Source organism: Neoarius graeffei, chromosome 1 (genome assembly GCF_027579695.1).
Source record: "Neoarius graeffei isolate fNeoGra1 chromosome 1, fNeoGra1.pri, whole genome shotgun sequence".
In the NCBI taxonomy this organism is placed as follows: Eukaryota; Metazoa; Chordata; class Actinopteri; order Siluriformes; family Ariidae; genus Neoarius; species Neoarius graeffei.
Genome location: NC_083569.1, coordinates 16186556 through 16202479, shown reverse-complemented (window position 1 = coordinate 16202479; position 15924 = coordinate 16186556). Strand labels below are relative to the sequence as shown.

General features: G+C 40.0%; 1 protein-coding gene across 1 annotated transcript in view; it reads left to right on the top strand.

The window, feature by feature from the left end:
• Positions 1–15924, top strand: part of chd8 (chromodomain helicase DNA binding protein 8) — a 202374-nt gene that overhangs the window by 85318 nt on the left and 101132 nt on the right. Inside the window, exons 7-8 of the mRNA XM_060930000.1 lie at positions 7922–8036; positions 14657–14860. Coding sequence (XP_060785983.1) covers positions 7922–8036; positions 14657–14860 — 319 coding nt within the window. The remainder of the gene's footprint in view (positions 1–7921; positions 8037–14656; positions 14861–15924) is intronic.

Here is a 15924-nt window from a genome sequence, read left to right as displayed (position 1 = left end):
ATAGTTTTCATCCAGTAGAAGAGTCATAGCAGAAGTGTGCCTCTGAAATGCAGCTCCCTGGACTTGCACATCATCTCCAGTGGTGGCTTCATCATCTCTTGGTGTGCAGCTCACATGTTCTGCCATAGCCAGTTCAAGCAACTTGAAATGAGCTGAGATCCTGCTTGCTGGCACCAGAAATCCCAGGTGCTTATGCCGTGGGTCCAGCATCGTTGCTATCATTGGCATTGTTGATGTGAGGTCTTCAGACTCGACCTGTTAAAATTAAATAAAGGAGAAAGCTAGCATCAGAGCTTTATTTAATAAGGTTTGACATGACAAGGGTACTGTAACAACTGCATAAAAATGCAGTTTATACTGTGACAATGTGTCAGTGATAAGTATTAAGTTATGGACCCCACAATCTGTTAATATAGAGCTCAAATGTGATGTTGATTGAGAATTTAATTAATTAATGGCCATAGCTTACCTTCATCCGTTCAACCAACGAAGTGCACACTTTAGATTTGAATTCCGCCACTCTGCTGCCGTCTCCATCTGCCGTCTTGAGGTGCGTGTTGATCAGACTGAATGTGATTGGGTACGTGTTGGATAGGGATACCTCAGTATCTCCAGACATTACAGTAGTTGCACATTTGAGAGCCTCCAGTGCCGGCACCATGTCTTCCATCAGCTGCCAGAAGTTGTCTCTCAACTCCAGCGTCCTCGCATCTGTAAGCTTGGTCACTGAGCGGTCTGATAGTACAGCACACACGGCCCATCGCTGTTCTATGAGTCTGCCAAACATTTCACATACAGAGTTCCACCTGGTTTTGCAGGACTGAATGAGCCGATGAGCTGGTAGCTGCATTTGTTTTTGTTTTGCTTCTAGCGCTTTCGTTGCTGGAGTGCTGTGGTGGAAGTGTTTCACCAACCTGCCAGCAGCTGCAATTACTCGGTTGACCCCAGCAGCAGCGAATCCGTCGTTGATGGCCAGATTTAAAGTATGTGCAAAGCACGAAACTGATTTCCAACTGACATGTGTGGGGTTGTTTGCCGAGGCAATGTTCCGAGCGTTGTCATGAACACAGGCTATTACACGCCCGGTGAGTCCCCATGACTTCACAGCTTGGTTCAGTTTGTCAGCTAAATTATCAGCTGTATGTCTCTCGGAGAAGCTCTCGGTGAGAAGGACTGCTGACTTTACCTGCCAGTCGTTTTCAATGTAGTGGCAAGTCACTGTAATGTAGCTTTCTATAGTCAGTGCCGTCCAACAATCCGTCGTCAAAGCCACATTAGCCACGGTTAGCTGTGTTTTTAGCTCAGCCTTCTTGTTTTTGTAGCGTGCTTCCAGGCAGGTAGTTATGATCGCACAAGAAGGAACATTATAACCTGGCTCTATGAAGTATATTAACTCCCGAAATCCCTCGCCGTCAGTGGTGCTAATTGGCATCATATCTTTTTTCAATCATGCCGCAAATCCTCTGAGTAATGCCCTCAGCTTTCCTGTCGTCGCATACTCGCCTTCCCATCGCCGTGGCGATAGTCGGTTGTGAAGGCGATGGACTTCCTCCCTGCAACACGGCTGCATGCAGGTTTTGAAGGTGGTATCATATCTTAGCAAACTCGTAGAGCTGCTGAACTTAAACGTAGTACCGCAGAGTTTACATTGAGCGTCTTTGTCATCATTACTTAGTTTGAAATGCTCCCATACTCCACTCCGTTGTGACCGCCTCATGTTTGTGTGCCGGGTCTCTTGCTGCCCGCGAGAATCCCGCATTATGTTCAAGTACGTTCGGTGTGGCCTAGATTAAGCAATGACACCCTCAACTGGCAACACCATGACATTTCACTGAAAAAAAAAAAACTCCTGTGGAAAATGGCCCTAGATTCAGTTAACCTACAGTTAATTTAATTTAATCGATTAAATTCTTTTCGACAATTAACTGATAGCCAATTAACCATTTACATCCCTAATATCAATCCTTTCCCTCTTTCTGACTTGGATTATCCAAATTAATATTGTAAAGCTCTTTTAGCTGTAGTTTTCTTCGAACTACAAATGTCTGACATCTTCAATGTCACTTGTCTTCAGTATGTAAACAAAGTTTGCTTGTGTCCCAGGGCAAGGGTAGCAGCGGTTGCAAACGTGAGTGACGTCAGTCGATATACTAGCACAGAGATTCTCAAACTGTGGTACGCGTACCATTCTAGTGGTACGCCAAAGAATTACTTAATTAAATATAAATAAAATAAATAAATAAAACGTGAAATACTGTCCATAATATCCGAATGGATGAAAATATCTTATTAACCGATGACAAGAAAATGAAAGGAGATACAAATTAAGTTAATAATTTTAAAAAGTTTGCAAGTGCTTCTGAGTAGCCATACGTAGCGTACGTACGCATTCCCGCCGGTTCCGCTGACAGACGGTTATCCGACATTGGTAGACCAGGCTGTGATGGGAAAAGGTGGAGGTGGCTTTGCTAATTGACGGGTACGACAAAATTACTGTCGTGGCTTAAATCCGCGAATGGGAGCGTGGATCAGGAGAGAGGGAGAACTGAAGTGGACGTGCGTGAGCCGAGCGCAGATGCTAACGACAGTGGCAAAACCAGCCCCAGAACTGCTAGCAAACAGCAGAAACCAGTGAGGAGGAAGTATGACGAAAAATACATAAAACTGGGATTCATTTGGAGCGGGACAGAGGAGCTGCCCAGGCCGCAGTGTGTTGTATGCGAGGACGTTCTGAGCAATGAGTCCATGAAACCATCGCATCTCAAATGGCATCTTACAACCAAACATAGCACTAAAGGACAAACCAATGGATTTTTTTTTTTTTTACGAAAACGTGATGAACTGAAGCAGTCCAAGTCCACCATTCTGTCCTATGGTACACCCGTAGCCAAAGCTGCCTGCTCTGGCTAACAGGCTAAGTGAAGGTGAGCGCTGCGCAGCTGGAAACGCCCCCTGTCCTGTTGCTCCACCGCGCTGATGAAGAGGAAATCTGTTGCGCTGAAGACCAAACCGCTCCATAAGGCATATAGAGTGCACTAGAGAGACGACAGGGGCCCCCTGTGTAGGGCACTTGTATAAGAAGGAGGAAGTGATTTGGGATTGAGCCTTCAGTGTGTGTATATGGAGGCTACTATATAAAGTTAGTTTCGTTTTAGAGAAGTGTCATCATCTTGACCAGTGTTATCAGCCAGGTTGTTAAATTTATTTATTTATTTATTTATTTATTTATTTATTGTTTTTTTAATTATTTTTTAAAAAAGTATGATAATTTTGAATGAATGAAATGAACTTAATTAAATTTACAACCAATGTAGATACATTACATTATTTACACATTACCGTGATATCTAAGGCATAATTAACAAAATTTACAGCAATAAAAAAAAATAAAGGGCAGCACGGTGGTGTAGCAGTCAGCACTGTCGCCTCACAGCAAGAAGGTCTGGGTTCGAGCCCCGTGGCCGGCGAGGGCCTTTCTGTGTGGAGTTTGCATGTTCTCCCCGTGTCCGCCTGGGTTTCCTCCGGGTGCTCCGGTTTCCCTCACAGTCCAAAGACATGCAGGTTAGATTAACTGGTGATTCTAAATTGACCGTAGGTGTGTATGTGAGTGTGAATGGTTGTCTGTGTCTATGTGTCAGCCCTGTGATGACCTGGCGACTTGTCCAGGGTGTACCCCGCCTTTCAGAAATATGAGTAGAAATATTAGAGATATTGGCTTCTTCACAGACTTCTGATTGGATTGAATGGATTCAGCAAATACATTTTTTGTGAATGTTGTTTAGTGAAAAAGTGATTTTTATTCTTGCATATGAAAATCCTCAAGTGAGTGAACACTGTACAGTTCTGTATATGAGTCAATTTCACAGAAAACGTTTTTTTTTTTTTTTTGTCCGGACGTGTTTTGTTTACATTTTGAGATTTCTAAAACCTTTTTATTGTCTCATATGATAAAACATGATCAGTTCTACCTTGCATTTCAAAATTTGACTACTTTGGTTCATTGACTACTTTGTCCCCCCACCAGGGCGCTGCCCTGGACCAGCTGGGGGCCTGCGGGCCCCAGACCCCCAGCTAAAATTTTCAGATAATTTCACCAGCCCCAAAATCACATCCCTGTGCATGTGACAAAGGCTTCTTCCCAGTCAAACGTTTGGACACACCTACTCATTCATAGGCTTTTGCTTTATTTTGACTATTTTATACATTGTTGAACAATACTGAAGACATCAGAACTATGAAATAACACATGGAACATGTATGGAAGTCTGTGGTAAAATAATAGTTTTATATTCTTCATTTACCTTGACGCTTTACACTCTACTGGCATTATCGTAACCAACTTCATGAGGAAGTCATCTAGAATGGTTTTCAATTAACAGGTGTGCCTTGTCAAAAGTTAATTTCTGGAATTTCTTTCCTTATTGAGGCGTGTGTGTAATGTGTGGGGATTTTTTTATTTCTTTTTTTTTTTTTTTTTAAATCACACGCATTATGCTCTCAACTCTTTCATAAAAAAACTTCAAGACATCACCAGGCTAGCCTACTGTAATTACCATGGTAGACGGTCCAACCTCTGCGGCAATGCAGATAAAGGGTAAACGAACACTAGTGTTTGTTTTTAGCCTCTCTCTGCGTTGTTGCAGAGACTGTCTACCACGGTGATTTATGGTAGGTTAGCCTGGTGACGTCTTGAAGTTTTTTTTTTTTTTCCTTTTTATGAATGAGTCGAGTGTGTAGTGGTAGGAAGAGGTGACACCCTGGATTAATGAACATAAAAGGGGGAAAAAAAAACCTTAAATAACTTTAACCTAGCTGATATATTCTACGCTACACTCCCACACATCTGGATCCAACCATTACCTCAAATAATCTTAAATATGGATGCAAATTATCCTCACTGTTCTTTCAAATATTACTGTGTGTACTGTGAGTGACGTCAACTGTCAGGAGCTTACGAACATTTCCAATCATCAACCGAGCAGTGATAGTGTGTAAAATATGCAAAAATAATTGGGTAACTGAAATCATTTACTATCGAGGTTGAAAACCACTATTTGTTTGTTTAAACTAAGTAAAATGGGTAGGATAATCGTCATCTTAGTTGGCCTCTAAGGTTTGGATTTTGTGTGCTCTGTATGCAGCATTCATGTCCTTTGTGACTCACATACCTGCTATGAACTGCACTGTGTGCTTGTTTTTGGAGACGGTAATAGATGTATTATACTTGTGGTATACTATACTATAAAAAAAAACTATAGCAAGAAATGTAGCACCAATGCTATGTGCAAAAAAGTTAACATGCAGCCTTAGTTGTATCTACGATATGGGTACATGGCAGTATAGCACAAGGCAACGGCTATGGATCATGAATATTGGTGTCTGTCTCGACTGGTAAAAGGCTACATATTGCGTGTTTTGGTGATTGCCACGATTGATATGAGGAAAAATCGCAAGTTGCTTGTGTGCTACCAAATCTACCAATTTATTTCCAAATTAAGATGTGAACAATGTAAACTCACTTGATCTCACTTTCTGTCAAGGTAAATGGTAAGCGTTTTGAGTTTGCCACTTGAAATGCTGACTTGAGTCGGTACTAAGCTTGGAGTGCAGGGCTATAATGAACTCATTTAATGATCACCAATGGTTTCAGGTTTTTTTTTTTTTTGTGAACCAAAGATTTTCCACGTTTTGATGAGTTTGCTGTCATGGCTTCAGAAATACCTGTGCAATTGTAACTTGAAGTTATTGACTTGCTGTATGGTTCAAACTTGGAAAAACAAATTTGTCTTGGTGAACATGGACACGAGTATCTCTTACCTGCATACCTTAAATTGACAACCTTGGCAAGCAAAATATTGAGTTTGTTTTCCTTGTTACATAAACTGCTGCCCTCACAACCCCGACCCGGGTAAGCAGTGAATAATGGCTGGATGGACACAAATTGCACTACTGAGCAGTTCTAGAACCACCTTTTAAACTGGATTTGTTTGTTTATATGTCCAAGATGAGAATCGTGACTTCTCTTATCAGATCATATTTTGATGAGCACAATAAATGTACTTAATCACTCAAGTTCTGTATGAAACTGTCATTGTTGTATAGCAGTATGTTAAAATTATAATTTGGAAAATTTGCTCAATGAGGTTCAGTTTATCCATTTTATAGGCTATAACTGCGGTCTCAAAAGTAGCCAGTCACCGGCGGCAAATCGCAGTCTGTGGCTTGTTATGCCGCCGGCTATTGTCAGTCGAGTCACAAATTTAATATTAAATATTTCTGACGGCAAAAAAAGTTGTGAACGTAAATTACATCCACTATGTCATGTATGTCCATTGCCGCGTCAACTTTGTTTACATCCTCGACATGAGTGCAGCCATTACTGCCCCTTGTGCCATATGTAAGCCGTACTCTGATTGGCTTAGAGTGTTCCATGGACTGTGAATGGTTCATACCATCTGTGACTCACAAATGGCGACGAAGAGAGTTGCAAGCGGCTCCATGCTGGATGCATGGCTAAAAAGGTCTAGAGGGAAAGGCGTTTTGAACGCAAATTTATTGTCATTGTGTTGATATAGAAAAATAAATACGTCTTAGTCCACTGTTTCTCAGCCTTGCTTAAGACATTATAATCGCAGATCGTAAAGTTGACTCTGCGTTTGACAGCTGCTCGAAAAAACAAACTGCGTGCGTAACAACGCTAATCAAGCTTAAGCTAGACGACCCGCCTCAAATACCCGTCCCGGGTAAATGTTATCCCAATTTTAGATGACCTGTTCCAAACCATCCCGCCCCATGAAAAATTCGTACTTGCATATCTCTCTCTCTCTCTCTCTCTCTCTCTCTCTCTCTCTCTCTCTTTTTTTTATTTATATACTCACTCACTCACTCACTCACTCACTCTCGTGTAATATTTGTTGTGCCTAACCCGCACTAAATAACTAGATTTATATAATTTCTATTCAGTAGGCCCCTACATGATTAGGTTGATGAGATTTGGATAAAAGTTATTTTCAATAGAAATGCTGAGACTGTCAATGAGTGCTGCTAGCTGCTGTTTTTTAATAACGATGAAGTCAGCTGATGAAGTAGATAGCTGCATTTTATGTAACAGTTTATTGACTGCCAAAAAATAAACATTTTGATTATAATTGAAGTTTTGTTCTTCATCTGTATTCAAGATTTCACCATATTCTTCAATAGTATTAGAGAATCTGGAGAAACTTGTCACCTTAGCTTAGTCAAAGTGCACATCAGACTTAAAATTATTATATCATCCATATGTGGATTTCAATCGGACTACTTTTTGTGTGTTTGTTTGCAAATATTTCTGAAATTTGATAAAATGACTGAGGTATGGTTTCATATTTCAAGTTTCCAAATAGTACTGATTACCCTTTATTTTCACTGTTAAAAGTTACCAGAGGCCACCATTTCTCATTGCATTTCATAAAATTTTTCGTGCCCAAAGGGGGGCACACCCCCCTTTGAACCCCCCCCCTGCACGCTTTGCGTGCATTATGTCTGCCACTGGCAGACATTTTACCATTTTGCACCCTGCTGTAAATTATTTGTACCCTGTTATTCTCCCAAACTTTGAAGCCCCTGCTATAAATGTTTAACCTCTTTGTGCACTGATGTACCGTTCAAATAAATTCTGCTGAGCACATTTAAGAGGACTTGATGTTATATTGGTTTATTAACTTATTGGCTTGCTATTGGTTTCAGCCCACTTGATATTGTACCGAGCGTAACATGATCCTTTCTCTAAAATAAGTTCAACACCCCTGGTATTAAGCATTTAACTGAAAAATACCTAATAAGTTTCTTTCATGTGTACAGCTGGGTAATGAATGTTAATAAATTCTTAGTTATGTAAATCATCCAAGATATCTTTTGTTCTCCGTTTCTTGCTTTTCTCCAGCACCATCACTCTAGTGGGTGGTAAAAAAAGGAAAAGAAATGCATCTTCAGACCATTCAGATGGAGAAATGAACCCTCCTGCCACACCTCTCGGACAGGAGGAAAATCTGTCTCAGGTAAAGCTGGGTTTGTAGTTGTGTGTGCTAGATTTACCCATACCTTTTACCTTTCTGCGTTGTGATGCAAAGATGCTTCAATGCAAAAATATTAACTAGAATGCAGTGGTCATACATTTGTCACACAGTTCTACATTTCTTGTATCTTAAATTTAAGAATTGGACAAAACCAAACTGCAAGCCCTGCATCATCTGTAAAGAAGCTTTGTCTGATTTATTCTTTCTTTTTTTCTGCCTTTTCTCCTGAGGGACTAGCAATGCCTGATTTTTTTTTAGTGTCATAGGTTCCAGTACAAATGTCAAGTACATTTGCAAGTGATGTTACAGAGCATGTAACCTTTGGTGGCCAGTTTTAATTTACATTAAGTACAGCCTCATTTTAAATAGATATTTTTGGACGTGATGGAAAATTGTTGCTAATGGGGGGGGAATGCTGTGTGTATTACTGTATATATTATTAGGGGACCAAGCACACACAGGTGCTGGAACCCTAGTTCTTATCCTCCCTAGTTTTCCTTATGAGGGGAATAAGCACCAAAAATGCTAAAAACCGTCTTGGTTTTGTTTAGGATTATTATTATTATTAGCTATAGTGCAGTGGTTTACTTTTTCTCCATTTGCTTTAGAATGTTAAATCATACGTTTAGAATTTACGTTTAGTTCCTTGGCTTCAAGCAAATTTTAGCCAACCCATGTCCATTAATTTCCTCCATGATGAACTTTTTGTTAATTTGCATAATATGGTGAACCTACTTTTGTGACCTTAGTCCTAGCATTTTTTTGGCAGTTTTCATAAAGATGGTATCAAAAATATGCAGGTTATTCTGATGCTAAATTATCCACAAACATATTGACATTTTGTAAGCAATGCGGCTGCCACACCCTATTTTAATTCTAGCAGTGAAGAGTCTAAATTACTCATGATTTCTTGCATAGACTCGCGTGAAACTGGAAAGCCATATTTATGACGAGTCTTAGAACATTTGCGATGTTTGAGCCGTGGGAATACACAAGATGTAGAACTACAGTCATGGGAAATGGAAAGTACGCCCTCCTTCGATTAGTCCGATGAGGGCCTAAATAACTTGCCAACTTCTATAAACAACCAGCCAACCTCAGGTGACAACCAAAAGAACAAAGCAGTTTTCAATACGTCATCATTTTTTCCCCAAAAAGTAAACCAACATTCAGAAAACTAGACCCTGTAATTCAGGTGGTTCATGTTAAAACCACTTTGAGCAACAACACTTGAAGTAAATGTTTTCTATAAAGATTTCAGTCTCGTGTCATTTAGGAGAAATTCTGGCCCATGATTATTTACAACATTGCTTCAGTTCATTAATGTTTGAGGGCATTTGCTCTTACGATCCTGCCACAGCATCTCACTGGGGTTTAGGTTAAGACTTGGCTATTCAAACACCTTGATTTATTTAAATAAATAAATAAATAAAACCCGAACCTTTTAGAGCATGCTGGCATGCTCTGGTTCATTTGGTTGCATTAACCAGTTTAGGCTCATCTTATGCTCCTGGACAGAGAGCCCACATTTATCTCAAGATTGTGGTATAAAGGAGTTCTTCACTGTCTTAATGAATTCAAGTTTCCCAGAACTGCACAATAAGCCCAAATTTTCCCCTCCTCCACCACTATGCTTGACAGTTGGTATGAATTGTCTGTGGTGATATGTTATATTTTGGTTTTCACCAAACATGGTGTGCTGTGCATGATGACCAAACACTGGTCTCATTAGTCTAATGGATACTTAAATCAGACTGCCATGTTGTTTTTGGCTTTTTCCGAGCCATGCCTTTTTAAAGCAAGTGTAGAAGTATTTTTTATTACGTTTCTTGAAATTGTCCTTGGATCCCGACAGCTAAATAAATAAAAGTGTGTCGTGTGTAGCAGTAGCAATCATTTAATTTGGTCTGAATAAAATGATTGAATGGCCTGCCTGCCTACCTGCGGTCACTCTGTCTGTCTGTGCATTCCTATTGTGCATGACCGGAGTCTTCCACAAAGCTCGGCAGATACTGTATGTTGCATCCCTATTGTTAAAACTAGCGAGCTAATCGATAGCTGCGAGTGCTACCAATAGCCATGTTTGTTGTTTACATTCATTATGATAATGTTGGGTGTTTTCTTACACTTGAATGATACAGGAGGCAGTTGAATATGACAACACCCTACATCCCCACCCCCTGCTAATGCTCTCTCTCATGGTCTTGTCCTCCAGCAGTAATCAGGCAGTGCGCCTTCATGTGCTTTAGAAGAGTGGCTTAGAGGGAGGGCTGAAAGGAGGTGGTGGGATTTTATTTATTTATTTAATTTTGCTAGGATACTTTCAAAATCTAGCTTACTTTTACTGGTGTTTCCAAAATTAGCAAACCTACCTTTTAGTCTTGTGTTGTCTTGTGCTGTCATTAGGTGTTAATGTTATAGATGACTGTAGGTCCCATGTTGTGGGTCTTGGGTTTTTCTTTATATTGCTGAGTACTAGTGCATCTCAAACAATTAGAATATCATGAAAAAGTTTTTTTTTTCTTAATTTAATTCAAAAAGGTAAACTTTATGTTCTATATTCATTACACAAAGTGAAAAATTTTAAGCTTTTTTTTGTTTTAATTTTTATGATTATGGCTTATAGCTCAGGAAAATGAGAAATCTAGTACCTCAAATTTATAAGAATATTTCCTAAGATCAATCAAAAAAAGTAATTGCAATACAGAAATGTCCAGCTTCTGAAAAGTATGTTCATTTGAACACTCAATACTTGGTTGGGGCTCCTTTACCATGAATTACTGCATCACTGTGGCAGGGCATGGAGGCGATCAGCCTGTGGTACTGCTGAGGTGTTATTGAAGCCGAGATTGCTTTGATAGCGGCCTTCAGCTTGTCTGTGTTTTTGGGTTGGATGTTTCTCATCTTCCTCTTAATACTGCATAGATTCTCTATGGCGTTCAGGTCAGGTAAGTTGGTGGGCCAATCAAACACAGTAATATCATGGTCAGCAAGCCATTTGGTAGTAGTTTTGGCACTGTGGGCAAGGAAATCGGCATCTCCATAAAGCTTGTCAGCAGATGGAAGCATGAAGTGCTCTAAAATCTCCTGGTGGACAGCTATGTTGACTCTGGACTTGATCGAGCACAGTGGACCAACACCAGCAGATGACATGGCACTCCAAATCATCACAAACTGCCAAAACTTCACACTGGACTTGAAACACACTGGATTCTGTGCCTCTCCACTCTTTCTCCAGACCCCTGGACCTTGATTTCCAAATGAAATGCAGTTTACTTTAATCTGAAAAGAGGACTTTGGACTGCTGAGCAACAGTCCAGTTCTTTCTCTCCTTAGCCCAGATAAGACACGTCTGGCATTGTCTCTGGTTCAGGAGTGGCTTAATATTAGGAATGTGACGATTGTAGTCTCTTTCTTGAAGACATCTGTGCGTGGTGGCTCTTGATACACTGACACCAGCCTCAGTCCACTCCTTGTGAAGTTCTCCCAAGTTCTTGAACTGACTTTTTTTTTTTTCTTGACCATCCTCTCAAGGCTGCAGTCATCCCTGTTACTTATGCACCTTTTCCAGCCAGCCTTTACAGCAGTGACCTGTGGCTTACCTTCCTTGTGGAGGGTGTTTGATGATTTGTCTTCTGGACAACTGTCAAGTCAGAAGTCTTCCTTGTTCGTGGTTGTGTATACTGAACTCGACCAAGAGATACAGTATTTATACTGCTTTACTCAAACTCAAAGATATCTCAAAGACGTACAGTTAGGTTAACGTGGGGCGGCCTTGGGCTGAAGTGCCCTTGAGCAAGGTACAACCCCGATTCCAAAAAAGTTGGGACAAAGTACAAATTGCAAATAAAAACGGAATGCAATGATGTGGAAGTTTCAAAATTCCATATTTTATTCAGAATAGAATATAGCTGACATATCAAATGTTTAAACTGAGAAAATGTATCATTTTAAAGAGAAAAATTAGGTGATTTTTAAATTTCATGACAACACCACATCTCAAAAAAGTTGGGACAAGGCCATGTTTACCACTGTGAGACATCCCCTTTTCTCTTTACAACAGTCTGTAAACATCTGGGGACTGAGGAGACAAGTTGCTCAAGTTTAGGGATAGGAATGTTAACCCATTCTTGTCTAATGTAGGATTCTAGTTGCTCAACTGTCTTAGGTCTTTTTTGTCGTATCTTCCGTTTTATGATGCGCCAAATGTTTTCTATGGGTGAAAGATCTGGACTGCAGGCTGGCCAGTTCAGTACCCGGACCCTTCTTCTACGCAGCCATGATGCTGTAATTGATGCAGTATGTGGTTTGGCATTGTCATGTTGGAAAATGCAAGGTCTTCCCTGAAAGAGATGTCGTCTGGATAGGAGCATATGTTGCTCTAGAACCTGGATATACCTTTCAGCATTGATGGTGTCTTTCCAGATGTGTAAGCTGCCCATGCCACACGCACTAATGCAACCCCATACCATCAGAGATGCAGGCTTCTGAACTGAGCGCTGATAACAACTTGGGTCGTCCTTCTCCTCTTTAGTCCGAATGACACGGCGTCCCTGATTTCCATAAAGAACTTCAAATTTTGATTCGTCTGACCACAGAACAGTTTTCCACTTTGCCACAGTCCATTTTAAATGAGCCTTGGCCCAGAGAAGACATCTGCGCTTCTGGATCATGTTTAGATACGGCTTCTTCTTTGAACTGTAGAGTTATTGCTGGCAAGGGCGGATGGCACGGTGAATTGCGTTCACAGATAATGTTCTCTGGAAATATTCCTGAGCCCATTTTGTGATTTCCAATACAGAAGCATGCCTGTATGTGATGCAGTGCCGTCTAAGGGACCGAAGATCACGGGCACCCAGTATGGTTTTCCGGCCTTGACCCTTACGCACAGAGATTCTTCCAGATTCTCTGAACCTTTTGATGATGATATGCACTGTAGATGATATGTTCAAACTCTTTGCAATTTTACACTGTTGAACTCCTTTCTGATATTGCTCCACTATTTGTCGGCGCAGAATTAGGGGGATTGGTGATCCTCTTCCCATCTTTACTTCTGAGAGCCCCTGCCACTCCAAGATGCTCTTTTTATACCCAGTCATGTTAATGACCTATTGCCAATTGACCTAATGAGTTGCAATTTGGGCCTCCAGCTGTTCCTTTTTTGTACCTTTAACTTTTCCAGCCTCTTATTGCCCCTGTCCCAACTTTTTTGAGATGTGTTGCTGTCATGAAATTTCAAATGAGCCAATATTTGGCATGAAATTTCAAAATGTCTAACTTTCGACATTTGATATGTTGTCTATGTTCTATTGTGAATACAATATCAGTTTTTGAGATTTGTAAATTATTGCATTCTGTTTTTATTTATAATTTGTACTTTGTCCCAACTTTTTTGGAATCGGGGTTGTACTTAACCCCTGACTGCTCCCCGGGCGATGTAGTGTGGCTGCCCACTGCTCTGGATGTGTGTAGGTGTGTTTACTACTTCAGATGGGTTAAATGCAGAGGATGAATCTCACTGTGCTTGAAGTGTGCATGTGACAAAGGTTTCTTCTTCTTTCTTCTCAAAATGAAAAATTCTAATATTTGAGATGCTGGATTTCTGATTTTCGTGAGCTATAAGCCAAAATCATCTAAATTGAAACCAAAAAAAAGCCTTTCACTTTACATGTAATGAATCAAGGATGTTTCTTTTTTTAATTAAATTATGAAAAAATTAACTTGTTCCAATGTTTTCAGATCCACTATAGTATACTGTTTTACTCAAACTGTAAATATTTTCATTTGGGGTTTTTTAAAAATATTTTTTGCACTGTAGGCCATAATTAATAAAATAGATACGCCAGAAACATTTTAGTTTACATTTAATGTGTCAAGAATATATTAAATTCTCACTTTCTTAAATAACTGATGGTAAAATATTGAACTTTTCATAATAATCTAATTGTTTGAGATATACTAATATTAAACAGTGACCTTGGACTGAATTTGCTGGGATGTGGCAACTGTATTGAAGGCTCTCCATTTGTAAACAGTTCTTCTCACTGTAGAATGGTGAATTTCAACTTATTTCGAGATGGCCTTATAACCCTACCCATTTTGATAAGCACCAGCAGTTGCTTCTCTGACGTCATTGCTGATGTCCTTACTTTTAGGCATGATGTAGACACCATTTACACCCCCCCAAACCCCCAAGTTTCTGAATCTTGGTTTACTTTTTGGGAAATGGGAAACAGCTGCTAGGATTTGTGGCTCATCTTCACAAAATTGGTGGTGAAATACTGCATGAACCACAGTAATAATCAAACAAGTTTGAATTTATAAACAATATGGCCACCACATGCCAATTAATTCTCGTGATGTGATCTCATTGGATTACTGAAATATATGGCCATCTGTAGCAAATCAGCTTTGAAATCAGCATTTTTCATTTTGAATTATAATCTTAAAAATTTCACTAAATAGTCTGTTCATTTATGGTTTATTGCCGTGTGTAAAAACCGTCAAATGAGGTTAACCCCAAAGATCGCTGCTTGTGGCCATGTCTGTATGTGTATAATACTTAACTGTATTATGATGTCATCATTCTGTTTTACCAACAGATGAGACGTTCTAATCGTCAAGTGAAAAGGAAAAAGTACACTGAGGATTTGGATATTAAAATCACAGATGATGAGGATGAGCCGGGTGAAGATGTGGATGTGACCACCCCAGCACCCATATTGCCTACAGGACATTGTCAGTCTCTGGGGACTCCGTTCCAAGTGTTAGAAGGAGATGGCCTTCCCAGCATGCAGTTCTTTGTGGTAACATTTTTTTTTTTTCTAGTGCTAGCGCTGTTCAAGTTCACGGCATTGCCAGGGAGATGCTACTGTCAACTGTGTGGTGTGTCTAGCCACTGCCCCTCCCAACACACCATTCACTGTTCTTTGCTCATCTGTTGCTCAGTTCAGGGGTCAGTTGTTCATGCAAGCAATGCATCCCCCCCCCCCCCCCCCCCCCCCCCAATGTAAGTCACATTTCCTTCATAGGTCTTAATGAGTTCTGAGTTGCTGGCCAAAAATCAAATATGCTGCAAGAATTGTGTTCATGCAGCTGGTGTCTGAATCTGTTGGAAGCCAATGATACTTCAGTGACAGTTTCTAGTTCATTCAGCAGAAGTTTAAAAAAAAAAGTAGAATTTTAGCCACTGGTTTATTTGTGGGATGATAAAGAAATGAACATTATTGCCAATTCCTTTTTCAGTTGCAACTCAACGAGGCTCATCAAACTCAATTGATGGGTGTGGGATAATGGTTTGGAAATTTCAAACTTATTTTATCAATATTGCATGGTTTAGTAGTGTTGCTTAACAGTTCAAGCATAGCATGGGGCCTATAAACTACTGGAATTTTGTGGGCCCCCATTATCTTTGCGCCCCTGTGATTGTCACCACTCTACAGTCCCCAAATGATGGTCTTGGTTAAAGATCCTGGGACTGATGGCAGCTTCATTGGTGATCCCCCTAGGCTTGCTGGAGGAAGACTGGTGGTGTACTTCCAACAAAGCATTTTAAATGAAAAAGAACCTCTGCTGAACTCTCTGCATGCCTTATATGCATATTTGAGTTAACTCAAACGTTTTTGCACTATTCTTTCCATGATTTACTTTTGATAATTGTTTATAGTTAATGTGTTATTTACTTGATCAACAAGAACTCATATAATGTACAAGTTTCCTTTTTAATAAATTCAAGAAATGATTGGATTGATTTTTACTGATTTCAAATAAAAGTTGCTTGCTTAGATTATCAGGTCAAGCCAAACATGGGACATATGAGGTTTGTTTAACTTGGTTGAAAAAGGCAATGTTTAGAAATGAATAACTAAAA